The sequence below is a fragment of the Schistocerca americana genome, chromosome 5 (assembly GCF_021461395.2).
Source record: "Schistocerca americana isolate TAMUIC-IGC-003095 chromosome 5, iqSchAmer2.1, whole genome shotgun sequence".
NCBI lineage: Eukaryota > Metazoa > Arthropoda > Insecta > Orthoptera > Acrididae > Schistocerca > Schistocerca americana.
This window is the reverse complement of record NC_060123.1, coordinates 202,892,434-202,906,259: the sequence shown is the minus strand read 5'-3', so window position 1 is coordinate 202,906,259 and position 13,826 is coordinate 202,892,434. Positions and strand designations below refer to the sequence as shown.

General features: G+C 37.2%; 1 protein-coding gene across 1 annotated transcript in view; it reads left to right on the top strand.

Annotated features, from left to right (window-relative positions):
- Positions 1-13,826, top strand: part of LOC124615302 (multiple epidermal growth factor-like domains protein 8) — a 368,566-nt gene that overhangs the window by 271,103 nt on the left and 83,637 nt on the right. Inside the window, exons 26-27 of the mRNA XM_047143089.1 lie at positions 306-487; positions 694-838. Coding sequence (XP_046999045.1) covers positions 306-487; positions 694-838 — 327 coding nt within the window. The remainder of the gene's footprint in view (positions 1-305; positions 488-693; positions 839-13,826) is intronic.

The window sequence follows — 13,826 nt, the reverse complement described above, 5'->3', positions numbered from 1 at the left end:
TTTTATTGCTGCTTTTTCTGATTGTGTAAATTATTAAGGATGAAGTGGCATGTAATGTGAAATAATTGACGACCTTGTGAAGCAATTTAAAAGATTGTGACTGGGAAACTAAGAAAGCTCATTGATTGCTATAAAATTGTATTTTAAACATTGAGGGTTGTGATGCTTTGTTTTGTACCATGTATTAAATATTATAAAGATTGTCAGTGCCTGCTGCGGCATGAAAGCAATTTTGTAATCCTAACACGCTGCTTTTATTAAAAGCTGTGTAACATTTAAATTAATGCAAACATTTCCTTCTGCAGGAATTTATGGCCATAGTACTGTATACCATAACCCAACAGAAAGCTTCTATGTATTCGGGGGCTATATATTTGATTTCAACAGCTCATTTATATCAAGTAAGCTCTACTCTTTTCATTATCCATCACAGAAGTGGTCAGTACTTCCAACCTTTGAGGGTTATAATCCAGCATCGGACCTCTTGGTAAGTTACAAAGACTTTTGCATGTTAAAATTACTCTATTGGAAGTTATTTCTTTGACTTTTAATGCTTCGATGTAAATATTTCATTGTAGTGTGATAATTTGAGACAAGATCATTTTCAAAATATTGGTGTTCACTGCATCATGCATGTGATTCAGTAATTTCGTTGTAACTATGACTACAGTGGAATTAATTTATTATTTTTAGCCTCGGGCAAGATTTTTACATTCTGCTATTACAACTGATGACTATATGATTGTATTTGGTGGAAGAACAAATCCACACAATACCACAGATTCGCTTATGGCATACTCATATATATGCAACTATTGGATCAGATTATTGGCTAAAGGTAAATTAGTCCCTTAATTTATTTGAAATTATGTGGATAGTTAACTGTAACTACATGTATTAGCTTAAGACAGATCAAGGAGAAAGTTATAAAAGGCGTATCAGATTATGGAATGAATGAAACACTTGAGTTCTAAATTAAAATTTCATTTGCAGATTTTTTGTATTGTTCACGATGTTGTGGTTATTGAATCTATGGTACAAATCAAAATAAAATTAATATTCTATTTCAGTTTATTGTTGTTGTTGTTGTTTTGTTTTATTGGTTTGGCCTACTGAGAAGCACATGAAATAACTTGCGTCTGTTTTCTTTTCACCCTTCTTTCTTTCCATTGGTTTTTCATTCTTTCTCTGTGTCGCTCTCTTCTTTCTTCTGTTTGACTTGCACCTGTCTTTTTCTTTATTTTTTCCCCCTGGAAATCCTTGAAACATTTTAGTTTTGCTGTGAACTTTTCTCTTTTTCTTGTTTTTTCCTCTGTTATTTCCATTTCCCTCAGGTATGCTTTAATTTCTCTAATCCACATCGTTGATGTTTTGGGTTTCTGTCAAAAAAATTCTCTCTTCTTCATTGTGTTTGGTTTCCTTCTGTTCACTCATAAACTTCTTTATTACTTTATAATTTGCTTTTCCTGTTGTCATATTTTGGTCCCAAAATTTTCCAGACTATTTAGTTATCTTTCTTTGCTATTTCACATAATTGCTTTGTAACAAAAGGTATTCTGAAGCATAAAGGCATTCTGGTCCGATGATAATCCTGTAGTGCTGGAGTTCTGCATTTATGGTTAAACATTTCTTGTTATATGAATTCTCTGTTGATTGAAAAGCCACTTCAGTTTTCCTTGCACTTGCTGAATTAGCGTCTTTGTCCACAGTACTTGATTGTTTTATTTCACATAGGTATTTAAACTTTCTAGCCTTTTTTATTCTGCTGTAATCAGTTTCCATGTATTTCACTGCTTACTTTGTCAAATACTCTGTTTTTCCAAAAAACATATATAGGTTTGCTTTCAAAGCAGTCTCTCGTACGAAATTTATCTGCATTGTTGCACCTTCTATAGATTCAGCTGAAAAAAAAAAAAATTTAGCACAACCAGTTCATTATTTCTTCACATCAGCATTCTTCAACAACAGTTGCAGAAAATGATGAAAAAATCTAAATGACAAGACTGGTCTGTGCAGAGACATGTGAGGGGAACTACTGATGTAATTGGCTCTTGGTGCTACCAACAGATACGGCAATGTTCAACTTCACCATGCAGTTTTGACACTACAACTGCTAGGTCACTTGGAAAAGAAGGAAGTCAATATGAAGTATCCTGACATATCTGACATTAGATGAAGCCGAACAACGGACCCATTGTACACCTTTTATTGTGCAACATCCATGCAGTTACCATTGTTAGCAAAGTGGTTATAACCAAGTGTGACTGTGCATTGTTTTCCTTTAATTTTTTTACTCTAAGAGGGTAAGCAGGCTGCTGGCTTGTTGATGTACAGAATATCTGATAATAAATCAATACTAAAATATACAGTTCTTAAAAATGGCAGTATATTTACAATGTGCAGCCGATACTTTTGTAGGCCGATATGTCGACGTTTTTCTAACGATGTATCAATACTTTTTTTGTACATGATGAGGGCAAGAATGGTACTTTTTTAAAATATCAGTGTATCTTAAAAAATATCAACAGTCCTAATCGTGAGCTCATGCAGGTAGTCCAAAACAACCACCAATAGAGAAATCTGATTACAGTAGCAAAGTCAGTGGATCATACAACAGATTCAGTGAAGTGAACAGCTTTGCTGTGGTTAACAGCTTGGGTAAATAGCAAGTAGTACTGCCTGTCACACTATATGACTCCACCGTACAGTTTTCATGGGGAACATAGTTCAAGAGAAATTCTGGTATAATTACCCTCATGGTCAGTGTATTCATGTTCTTGACACAGGCTGCAGGAGGCATTAAAATAATTATTATTATTAAGGATTCTTCTGTTACATCTTGGTAGAACAATTCCATATTTAAGGTTAAATAACAAGTACAGTGTTTTTGTTCTGCCAATTTATGTTTATTTCAAACTAGTTTTCAACTTATTAGGACATCTTCAGGAAACAAATAACTAGCATCAGGAAGGGACACTCGTTTTTAGTTTACCAAACATTATAGGCAAAGATATAATCACTTGCATAGAGTGTTATTCATCAAACTTGCTTCTTATTGTAGAAATTACATTTTACACAATGAGCAGTGTTAAGCACAATAAATAATTAAACTACACAATATTACAGGTTAAATGATTATGAAGCGTGGTTGTTTGTTATTTTTTATTTATATTATTCTTTTTTTCTTTCTTTCATTGGCTGAGAAACTGTTAACCTGAGCACTCTTCATTTACGTTGTGCAATAAACATGATTTTTAACATTGTAAAATAAACGTAAGGCAATGGACAGTATTGTACACAATAATTAGAACACATAATCCTATGGTATTATGGGTTAAAAGGTTATGATGCCATAGTTTGTGGGATTGTGACATTGGTTGAGAACTATCAAACTGAGCACTAGTACCTTACATTGAGCAGTGAACATAGTTTACATTGTAAATAACATTTTTCATGAAATGGGTAATATTTAAACATAGTACACTGTTAAAATATAGAATACCAATGTATCACAAGTTATATTGTTGATTATGGGGGATAAGGAACAGGAGATTTTATCATGTTTTAATTTTGTGTAGCCGTATATGTCATTCTGGTGTTTGTGGGTATGTGGCTGGTTGATAGCATCCTGTGAAGCTTAAACAGGGGGATGTGCTCAGCTGTAATTGATCATTTAAAACCAACTGGGAGTTTTGAGCCAAATGTCTGCTTACCCCAAGTGCTTCAAATGGGCTTAATTTTGTTCCTTTGTTGGCTGTATGTAGTACTTGTCTGTGGACTTGATATTTGTGTCCTTCCTGCAGTGCATAGTTTCAAAATTTACAGAAAACTCACCACAGCAGACACTGCAATACCCTCATGTTTACAACTCCCAATATCACATAAACATGCTGCCTTTCATTCTGTGGGACATCATCTTACATTCGTACCAGTTTCAGAACAAAATTTTCAAACAGAAATTTGAAACAGAATTAGACACATTGAACGTACTGCATCAAACAAAGGCTATACCCCTGAATTAACTGACAACATTTTACACAAAAAAAAAACCAAGAAAAATGTTACCCTACATGTATGACTCCTCTGCAGCAACAGTCATACCTGAAACCAACTGATGTACTATCCCATATTTAGGAAAGCTATCTGGCAAATTAGCTAAAACCCTCAAGTCCTGTAATTACAAAACTTCATTTTATGTAAGAGGCACTACAGCCCATATCCTATTCAACAGTAAAGACAAAACAGATTTATTAAGTAACAGTGCTGTCTACAAAATAACTTGCAATGAGTGTATCAAATTGTATATTGGTCAGACAGGCAGGGCCATACCAACTAGGCTGGTTGAACATGAACGCAGCTGGATATTACACTCCACCTTTGCCAAACATGTGCTGAAAGAAGGGCACAAATACCAAGTCCACAGACAAGTACTGCATAGAGCCAACAAAGGAAGAAAACTAAACCTGTTAGAAGCACTTGAGGAAAACAGACATTTAGCTCAAAACTCCCAGCTGGTTCTAAATGATCAATTACGGTTGAATGCATCCCCATGTTTAAGCTTCACATGATGCTGCCAACCAGCCACACACCCACAATCATGTATATGGCTACAAAAAATTAAAACATAATAAAATCTCCTGTTCCTTATCCCACAAACTTCAACAACATAACTTACAGTAACTTAATATTGTATATTTTAAGCTTGTACTATGTTCAAATATTACCATTTCGTAAAAATGTAATGTACAATGTGAAACATGTTTGTTGTTCAATGTAAGGTACTAGTGCTCAGTTAGATAGTTCTCAACCAGTGTCACGACCTCACAAACTATGGCATTGCAACCATATAATCTGTAATACTGTAAGATTATGTATTCTAATTATTGTTTATAATACTGTCCATTGCCTAAAGTTTAGTTTACAATGTAAAAAAAAGACATGTTTATTGCACAGCATTAACGAAGAGTACTCAGTTTAACAGTTTCTCTGCCAATGTCAAGACAAAAACTGTTTTATAATCATGAAACCTCTAATATTGTGTAGTTTAATTATTTATTGGGCTTAACATTGTCCACTGTGTAAAGTGTAATTTCAATGTTAAGAAGCAGGTTAGATGCACAACACTCTATGCAAGTAATTGTGTCTTTGCCTATAATGTTTGGTTAACTAAGGACAAGCGTCTCTTCCAGATGCTAGTTATTTGGTTCTTGAAAATGCCTTAATAAGCCAAAAACTATTTCAGAATTGAAAAAAAAAGAAAAAACAATAGAACAAAAACAGTGTACTTGTTATTTTACCTTAAATTATTATTATTATTATTATTATTATTATTATTATTATTATTATTATTATTATTATTATTTTCACCTTGAACCATTGGGTTTCTGCTGGATCAGCGTCATCCAAGCTCAATATTTTGGCATCGTGACTCGCTGTTTTCATGTGGTGTTATGTGAGACTGCTAGTTAAGTAGGATAGGTTCAGTATTTTTACTTCCTGCCTTCTCCATTCAGTTCTAAGTACTCCATATGCAGTCTGTTCCTACTAAAATTGTCATGAGATGTTCCATTTACAGAATGGAATGCTAGCAGGCATTCTGCTTTTGGTCTTAAGTGCCCGACAAGGATATGGCGTTCTGGTCTCATTGTGGTGCATCTGGTGCTCTGCCTGGGGTTTGTTACCCATGTCCATATTCTCAGTTTTTCTTTTTGCTGAGTTGTGCTGCTGCTGCAACTCCTGTGCAGTATCCCAGGCTTTACTGAGTTGGTATCCAGTGTTGCTAGCATGAGGATTTCTGCCATCTTTATCTGTATTGACACTCTTATAACACTGCCCCAGTATCTAGAGGTTTGTGACAGAACCTTTATTTCTTCATAGAGCATGATGTCATTAAGTTCCAGATATTGCTTTGCAATAGCTGATTCAGTTGCCTGTCTCAGCCAGGTGTGCCTCTTATTTTATTAGTGTGTGATGTCTGCAGTTCCAATTGTGTGACCAATGCTTGACATACCACCTTGGCAAGGTGCATATAAATTAATGGTTTTCATAAACCTAGGTCATCTTTCACATTTCTCAGTAGTCCTCTTATTTTGGTAGATGATGTGCTTCAGGAGAATCCTGCTGATCTTGGCAGAAATAGATTACTCATAAGGCAGGTAAGAAACAGTCCTTGCTCATGTTCTTTTTCTCTGTCGCGTTGCAGAATATCTGTTTGAAAGGCATTGTGAAACTGTTTGTCCACATATTAATTTTGGAAGACGACTGAGCATCGACGCTCTATTTTTGACATCTGACTGTCTAGGTATGACAATGTGCGTGACTGTGGGAACAAGTGTCTTTAGAACTCAATTCTTCTGTGTTGAGTTATGACAGCTACTAGTTTACAGGTATAAATCAGCATGTGTTGTTTTGCGATAAACATTGTGGCCAAATGACCCATCTGCTCTCCATTTGACAAGTACATTCAGAAATGGCCACAGACCATCCTTTCCCAGTTCCATGGTGAGCTTGATATTTGGGTGGCATAAGTTAAATTGATCCAAAAACTCATTGACCCTTTCCCTACCATGAGACCACATAATAAAGAAACCATCCGCATATGTGAAGAAGCTTTTAAGTTTGTATCTAGCCATCTCCTTAAATTTCTCCATAAATATAGTAACCACTGGAGAAAGAGGGTCACCCATTACCACTTACCTGCAGTCAATTCCAGTGAGTTTTTTTGTCATTTTGTCCACTTTCCAAAAGTCGTTATGCTCCAGAAGTTGTTGAACCTTCTCCAGAAGTTGTTGAACCTTCTCATCATAATCAATCTGCTGCATAACGACTGTGGAATTCCCTTTGTTTGCTGGCAAAGCCATGCTGATTCTGTCTTTCTGGAGCTTTTCAAGTGCCGGTGTTTTGTCACTTTAAATATTTCATTTTGGAGGTTGAAACCACAGTCTGTGTGTGTGTGTGTGTGTGTGTGTGTGTGTGTGTGTGTGTGTGTTTTGTTGACGCAGGCCTTTACGGCTGAAAGTCTTTTTCATTGTGCCTATCTGCGACTCGGCATCTCCACTTCTAGAATCGTGATCATTTCACAACTGTCAACTGCTGCCTTACCTCCATGTCGCATTAGTAAAGACTATTCACAGTTTTCTTCTTCTTCTGGAAAGTTACCAATTCCAATGGTCCATTAGCAATACTTTGCCTATGGATGACTGTTCCTTGAATTTTATCTTAGTTGGAGATTGTGTGCGCTTGACCTCGATCAATGATCCTTCCTCTGTTGTCCATAATGTTGGAGCCAGGACATGTCTCTTGTCACATTTGGCCTGAGAAAATTTGTATAACAGACAAAGTACTGCTGAGACACTTGGCTGTTATCATGGGACAGCCACCTAGGTACCAGTCACCACCTTCACTATAGATAAGGCCATTGCATAAAATATTGGGTCATTTTTTACTTATGTTAATTTCTATGGTGTGGATATTCAAACAGATTCATTTATATTTATCTATTGTCTCCACTCCCTCTCTCAATAGTCTCTTACTATTTGCTTGTACTGACAGTATGATTCTCATTTTGAATCTTTCCACCTGTCAGTGTACCATTGTGATATAATATTTCATTATAAATATGTTTTCATGAAAGATATAATAAAACTTATGACCCAAAAAACTACGATCACCTGCCTAATAGAGAGTTGATCTATCTTTAAAACACAATAAAGGAGCAGTTCTGCATGGCTGGCTTGCACAAGCCCTTTGTAGATTTCCAAAAGTTTATGACACCAGATGTTATGCAGAAGTCACCTAATTCCCGTAAATTTTGGGCCACTGGTTTGCAGATGTGGAATTGGCATCCAGTAGTGTCACAGATGTATTGCATTCGGTTCACATCGTGCTCATTTGGTGGCCAAGACATCTGTCATGTACTCAGGCTGCTGAAGCACTATTCAGGTATTGTGACACAGATAGAAAGAAATAATCCTACTGCAAAATGTCATCACTGTCGAGGAAGACATCAAGGTGAAGGGATGCAGATGGCCTGCAATTATGTTCACACAGTCCACAAATATCACGGTAACATGTCAGATGGAAACCCTGGGGGAATGCCCTCCATAGCATAATGCTGCCCCCACTGGTCATAGTCCATGACACGGCGCATGTTTCGAGCACTAGTCTGTGTGGATGATGGCATATCTAGACACAATCATTGATTTGCTGGAACAAAAAACAAGATTCATCTAGTGAGACAACAGGTTTCCATTGATCCATAGTACAATTTCAATGATCCCGTGTCCACTGCATTACAGTTGATGATGTCATTGAGTCAACCTGGGAGCATTAGGGGTCATCTGTTGTGAAGTTCCATGTACAATAATATACTCTGAACCTTATGCGCCAAAACACTTGTGCTTGACCAGCATTGTGCTCCGTTGTCAGAGATGCCATAAATCATGATCTATCCTGCTTTACAGGGCGGACAGGCCTCTGACTTCCATTTTCCGTGGGAAGGCATGAATGTCCAACACTGTGTCATCTACACATGGTTTCACCATCCTTCAACCACTTTTCATAGAAGATTACAACAGTAGCATCAGAATAGCTGTCCAGCTTTGCAATCTCTGAGGTGTTTGTTCCCAAGTGCTGTGCCATAACAGTTTGTCCTTTGTCAAAGTCGTAATGTCAGTGAAGTACTCTGTTTACAGTCCATATCATCCCTTGCATGATACTCCATTTGTCTCTGCTCTGCTTATACACTTTCCTTATCGTGTCAACTGTCAGCAACACCACCAAGTGGCATACATACTCATGATGGATAGTGGTCATGATGTTTTGGTCCATCACTATATGCAAGTAATTTAATTAATAGTTACCTGTGATAAAAACGTGAACTCTATCCACAGCCGTCAGTGCCACCCATTGTTTCAGGGAGAAGCACAACTTTACCATGTATACTGCTTGCTCATCAATTGATTGCAAGCCGTGTAAGAGTCTTCTGTCAGGACAATCTTCCTCAGTGTGACTGTAGGCTGTATAGTGCCACACTCACACAAGTCTACTCTATAAGATCCCAGCTGTGCTTGCTATAGTTTCAAATCCCTGATCAGTGTGGTGCCAGTTTAACTGCACCCACAGTTTCTTTCTAAGACTCACTGTAACTTTACTTTATAGACAAAATGTCACAAAATACAGACATTTCAGAATATAGGCATCGTTGTTGTTGTGGTCTTCAGTACTGAGACTGGTTTGATGCAGCTCTCCATGCTACTCTATCCTGCGCAAGCTTCTTCATCTCCTAGTACCTACTGCAACCTACATCCTTCTGAATCTGCTTAGTGTATTGATCTCTTGGTCTCCCTCTACGATTTTTACCCTCCACGCTGCCCTCCAATGCTAAATTTGTGATCCCTTGATGCCTCAAAACATGTCCTACCAACCGATCCCTTCTTCTAGTCAAGTTGTGCCACAAACTTCTCTTCTCCCCAATCCTATTCAATACCTCCTCATTAGTTACGTGATCTACCCACCTTATCTTCGGCATTCTTCTGTAGCACCACATTTCGAAAGCTTCTATTCTCTTCTTGTCCAAACCGGTTATCGTCCATGTTTCACTTCCATACATGGCTACACTCCATACAAATACTTTCAGAAACGACTTCCTGACACTTAAATCTATACTCGATGTTAACAAATTTCTCTTCTTCAGAAACGATTTCCTTGCCATTGCCAGTCTACATTTTATATCCTCTCTACTTCGACCATCATCAGTTATTTTACTCCCTAAATAGCAAAACTCCTTTACCACTTTAAGTGTCTCATTTCCTAATCTAATCCCCTCAGCATCACTCGATTTAATTTGACTACATTCCATTATGCCTATTATATAGGCATTATATAAGGTCAAACATAAATTTTGTTAACAGTGGGCATTTGTGCTGCAGATGACGTCCTGAAGCAGAAACACATAACAGTTTATCAAAGTAGTGATGTGTAAAATATGTAAAAAGTGATAGGTATTGAGTGGAAGAAAACATCATTTAAAAACTAAAATGTTCAGTTGTGTAACTATCTGTATTTCATATGTCCCTGAGTTAAAAGGAAGGGGAAAAAAAACCTGATTATAACGAGTCACTGTTGAAACTAGTTTTTGGAGAAATGAACTAAGTTTTTGCATCTTGGCAGACTCTCAAATCCCATATTTGTTTTACTTGCATGGATCAGTCAGGATAAGAGCTTAAGTGTATAATGGTGCTAAGTAACCAGTAGGTTTGAACAAATGGTACTCTTGTTCAAATGGTCTCGGGTTCGATTCCCGGCGGGGTCAGGGATTTTCTGTGCCTTGTGATGACTGGATGTTGTGTGATGTCCTTAGGTTAGTTAGGTTTAAGTGGTTCTCAGTTCTAGGGGACTGATGACCATAGCTGTTAAGTCCCATAGTGCTCAGAGCCATTTGAACCATTTTGTTCAAATGGGCCCAAGATTTTCCAATATGATGCTGAATTCAGTACAGTTTGAAGTGCTACTTTAACAATCACATAACATTTGACTCGTGTGTCACAAGTGCAAGTGATATATGAAAAACTGTGAATTGCTTCAGATTTTACAATTTTGTGAAATATAGGATGAAGTAACGTTAAATCCTACCACCGTACAAACAAGTGCTTTATTTGAACAACTTTTGATACAATATGTATGAATATACAAACAATTGTAATGATCTTTAAGTAAAACTAACAATAAAATGCAAGAACATTGCCCTTCAAAAAAATATTACTTGTGTAAACTGAGCACAATAAGAAATACTAGTTCATTTGGCTGTTTAGGGGCTATATGATTTAGCAGGTGTGTTGCAAATGAGCATTTTGATCTCTGTTCACATATTAGAATGAAAGGAGAAAAAACATTACCAGATTTTAATTAGCTTGAAGACAAGATGGTAACTTTAAGATGAAATAAGGAATAAAATTAATTAGTATGTCAGTGCCTAAGAAATGCAATAAATCATATGAAACTAATTGTGACCATAAAAATAAATTACAGCAGCAAGACTGGTTGTGGAGATAGTCCCAGCAGACATGAGTAGATTAAGAGGCAAGGGGAATCTTGAGAACTGGACTAAATCATGATTATGACTTTTTATTTATCTATTAGTTGCTGTTTTCGGATATGGGCTACACGCTAGAAGATATTGGTTGTCATTGTTTCATGGTTATTCTTAAAAAAATATGAAAAAGTGGTTATAGGAAATAGGGAGAGTTATGGAAAAGTTGTCTAGATCCACAGCTCAGGGGAGACTTACCAGACAGGATGAGAAGGGAAGACTGCACCACACGAGATTTGAAAACCTGAGTCCTTAAAGGTAGAAGATGGAGTAATAAGCAAGACAGAGATTATTGATAAAACATTGTAGAAGAGCTAATAAGGGCAGAAAGGTTGTGCATTAAATGTGGTGTGCAGGTGGGGGTTGGTGGTGAGGAAAAATAGATGGGGCAACAAATAAAATATGTAGGAAACTGAAAGGGCGTGAAGAAAGGAGTACTTACTGACAGATAATGCTGAAACCGAAGAAATTAATGTACATTAATGCCAGGGGTATGGCGAGAACTGAGGGCATACGAAACAGCCACCAAGGTCATGACTGTCATGTTGTAGACCATGCTCTGCAACAGGATATTGTTTGTTGCCAGTATACAGAAACTGTCTATGGCCATTCATCCTAACTGATAACTTGGCGGTAGTCTTACCAGTGTAGAAGGCCTAACAGTGTTTATATAACAGCTGGTACATGATGTTTGTCATTTCACAGGTGGCTCTTCCTTTGACAGTGTATGTTTTACCATTTACTGATCTGGCATGGATGGTCGTTGGAGGGGGCATAGGAAAAGTCTTACAGTGGTGACAGTCACCGGGGTAGGAGTTGTAGGATAGGGAAATTGGTGCAGAAGAAGCAAGGGGGGAGTTATTCGAGGTGTGACGGGCAAAATGTCAGACAGAATGCACGTCATTTCAGGAAGTCATAGCCTTGTCGGAATAGTTGATTAATATCTTGAAGACAAGGATAGTCCTGAGTGAAAATAAGCGTACTCCTAAGTTGTTTTTGGAGGAATCAGCAGTACCAGGATTGGATGTGAAAGCCCAGAAAATCTGCATTTCAAATAGGCAGTAGGATAATTACATCCAGTGAATGCTGATGAGAGAGAAGTTTCCATTTAGGTGGGATGTCAAATTGTGTACCCGAAATATTAACTCAAGAAGAAATCCTAAAAATTATGAGTGGAAATAGCAATTCATACCATATTTACTCGAATCTAAGCCGCACTCGAATCTAAGCCGCACCCGAAAAATGAGACTCGAAATCAAGGAAAAAAAATTTTCCCGAATCTAAGCCACACCTGAAATTTGAGACTCGAAATTCAAGGGGAGAGAAAAGTTTTAGGCCGCACCTCCAAGACTAAACAAAGTTGGTCCATTGTAATATGAGACACAATTTAGGTCGAATGAATGACGATACAGCTACAGTAGTTTGGTTCGAGTCGTAAGCTTAGAAGTTAAGCTTTACCACATAGCCTTTGCTATGCATCAGGCGCACCGTCCGTATTTATACGGGTACCCTTCCTTTTTCACGTGCTTCGACTAGTTTGAATTCATTGCTTATTTTTCTTTGATCTGATAAGTGCCGTTCTCTTTGTTATAGATGTTTACGTCACTCTAAACTGAAAATGCATTACTGTAATGCGTCATGCATTGTTTGTCGCATTCTGATAATAAGTGTTTATGGCCTGTCGCCGCTCGCAGCATGGTTTGCTTTTGTGTGTGCTACCGCCGCACAATGGCAAGAGACTGCTATTTGTTGTTACTGCTGCTTTCTTTGTTAATGGTCAACAAGAACCAAATAATAGACTGCGTATGATAGAAGATGTTCTGAATGAGAGTTTAGCGAAAATTTTTCTCCGTTTGAAAATCTTTGCAGACGCCACTTTAGTACATTACATTCTGCACAGAGCCATCTTAGATTTAAAAATCTAGTCGATTGCCGTGCTTCATTTCTGACTGTATCACTATTAGGCACATGAATAATTCGAATATAAACATGACATGATATGTATATTCTTCTGCGTTTGCTGTTGTCTCACCCTAGTTTCGTAGTTTATTAGGCAGACAGGATTTAAATGAGATAGCAGCAAACACGAAACACATACATGGCAAAATGTTTATATTCGAATTATTCTTATGGTGAAGAGAATACTGCATGTGATTCACAATTCATAAAAGTTCCTATTAGCAACCACCTCTTCTCACAGGTAGGAAAAAATTCAGATCGTAGAGTTGGCCATATTGACAAACATCCCAAACAGTCTTGCCAGTCGGATTTTTGTAGTACATTGAAGTGCTGCTGCATTCGAAGATAAACAATACGGAATTTGTATTCACTTTGTTGGATAATGTATGAAAATGCAGTGACCGAAACTCAGGGCAGCGAAAAAAGCTCGTCTTCCACCTTTTTTTTTTTTTTTTTTTTTTTAATTTATTTACTGACGCAGAGGTTTTGGCACCAGTATTTATCTTTGTGCCTGCAAAGCATGCCTGTGTAGCGCTACATTTGTTCGACGGCAGAAGTTAGTTGTGGTGGCACCTACCAAATTTTTCAGAACTTCCGCTTACTTTGCACTAGATTCTAAGCCGCAGGCGGTTTTTTGGATCACAAAAACCGAAAAAAAAGTGTGGCTTAAATTCGAGTAAATACGGTATTCATTTAATATTGATGGCATGTCTGATTTTTATTAAAAATATTGCTTTGAAAATTATAATTTGACTTTGTGATGTAATTAACAGTTCAC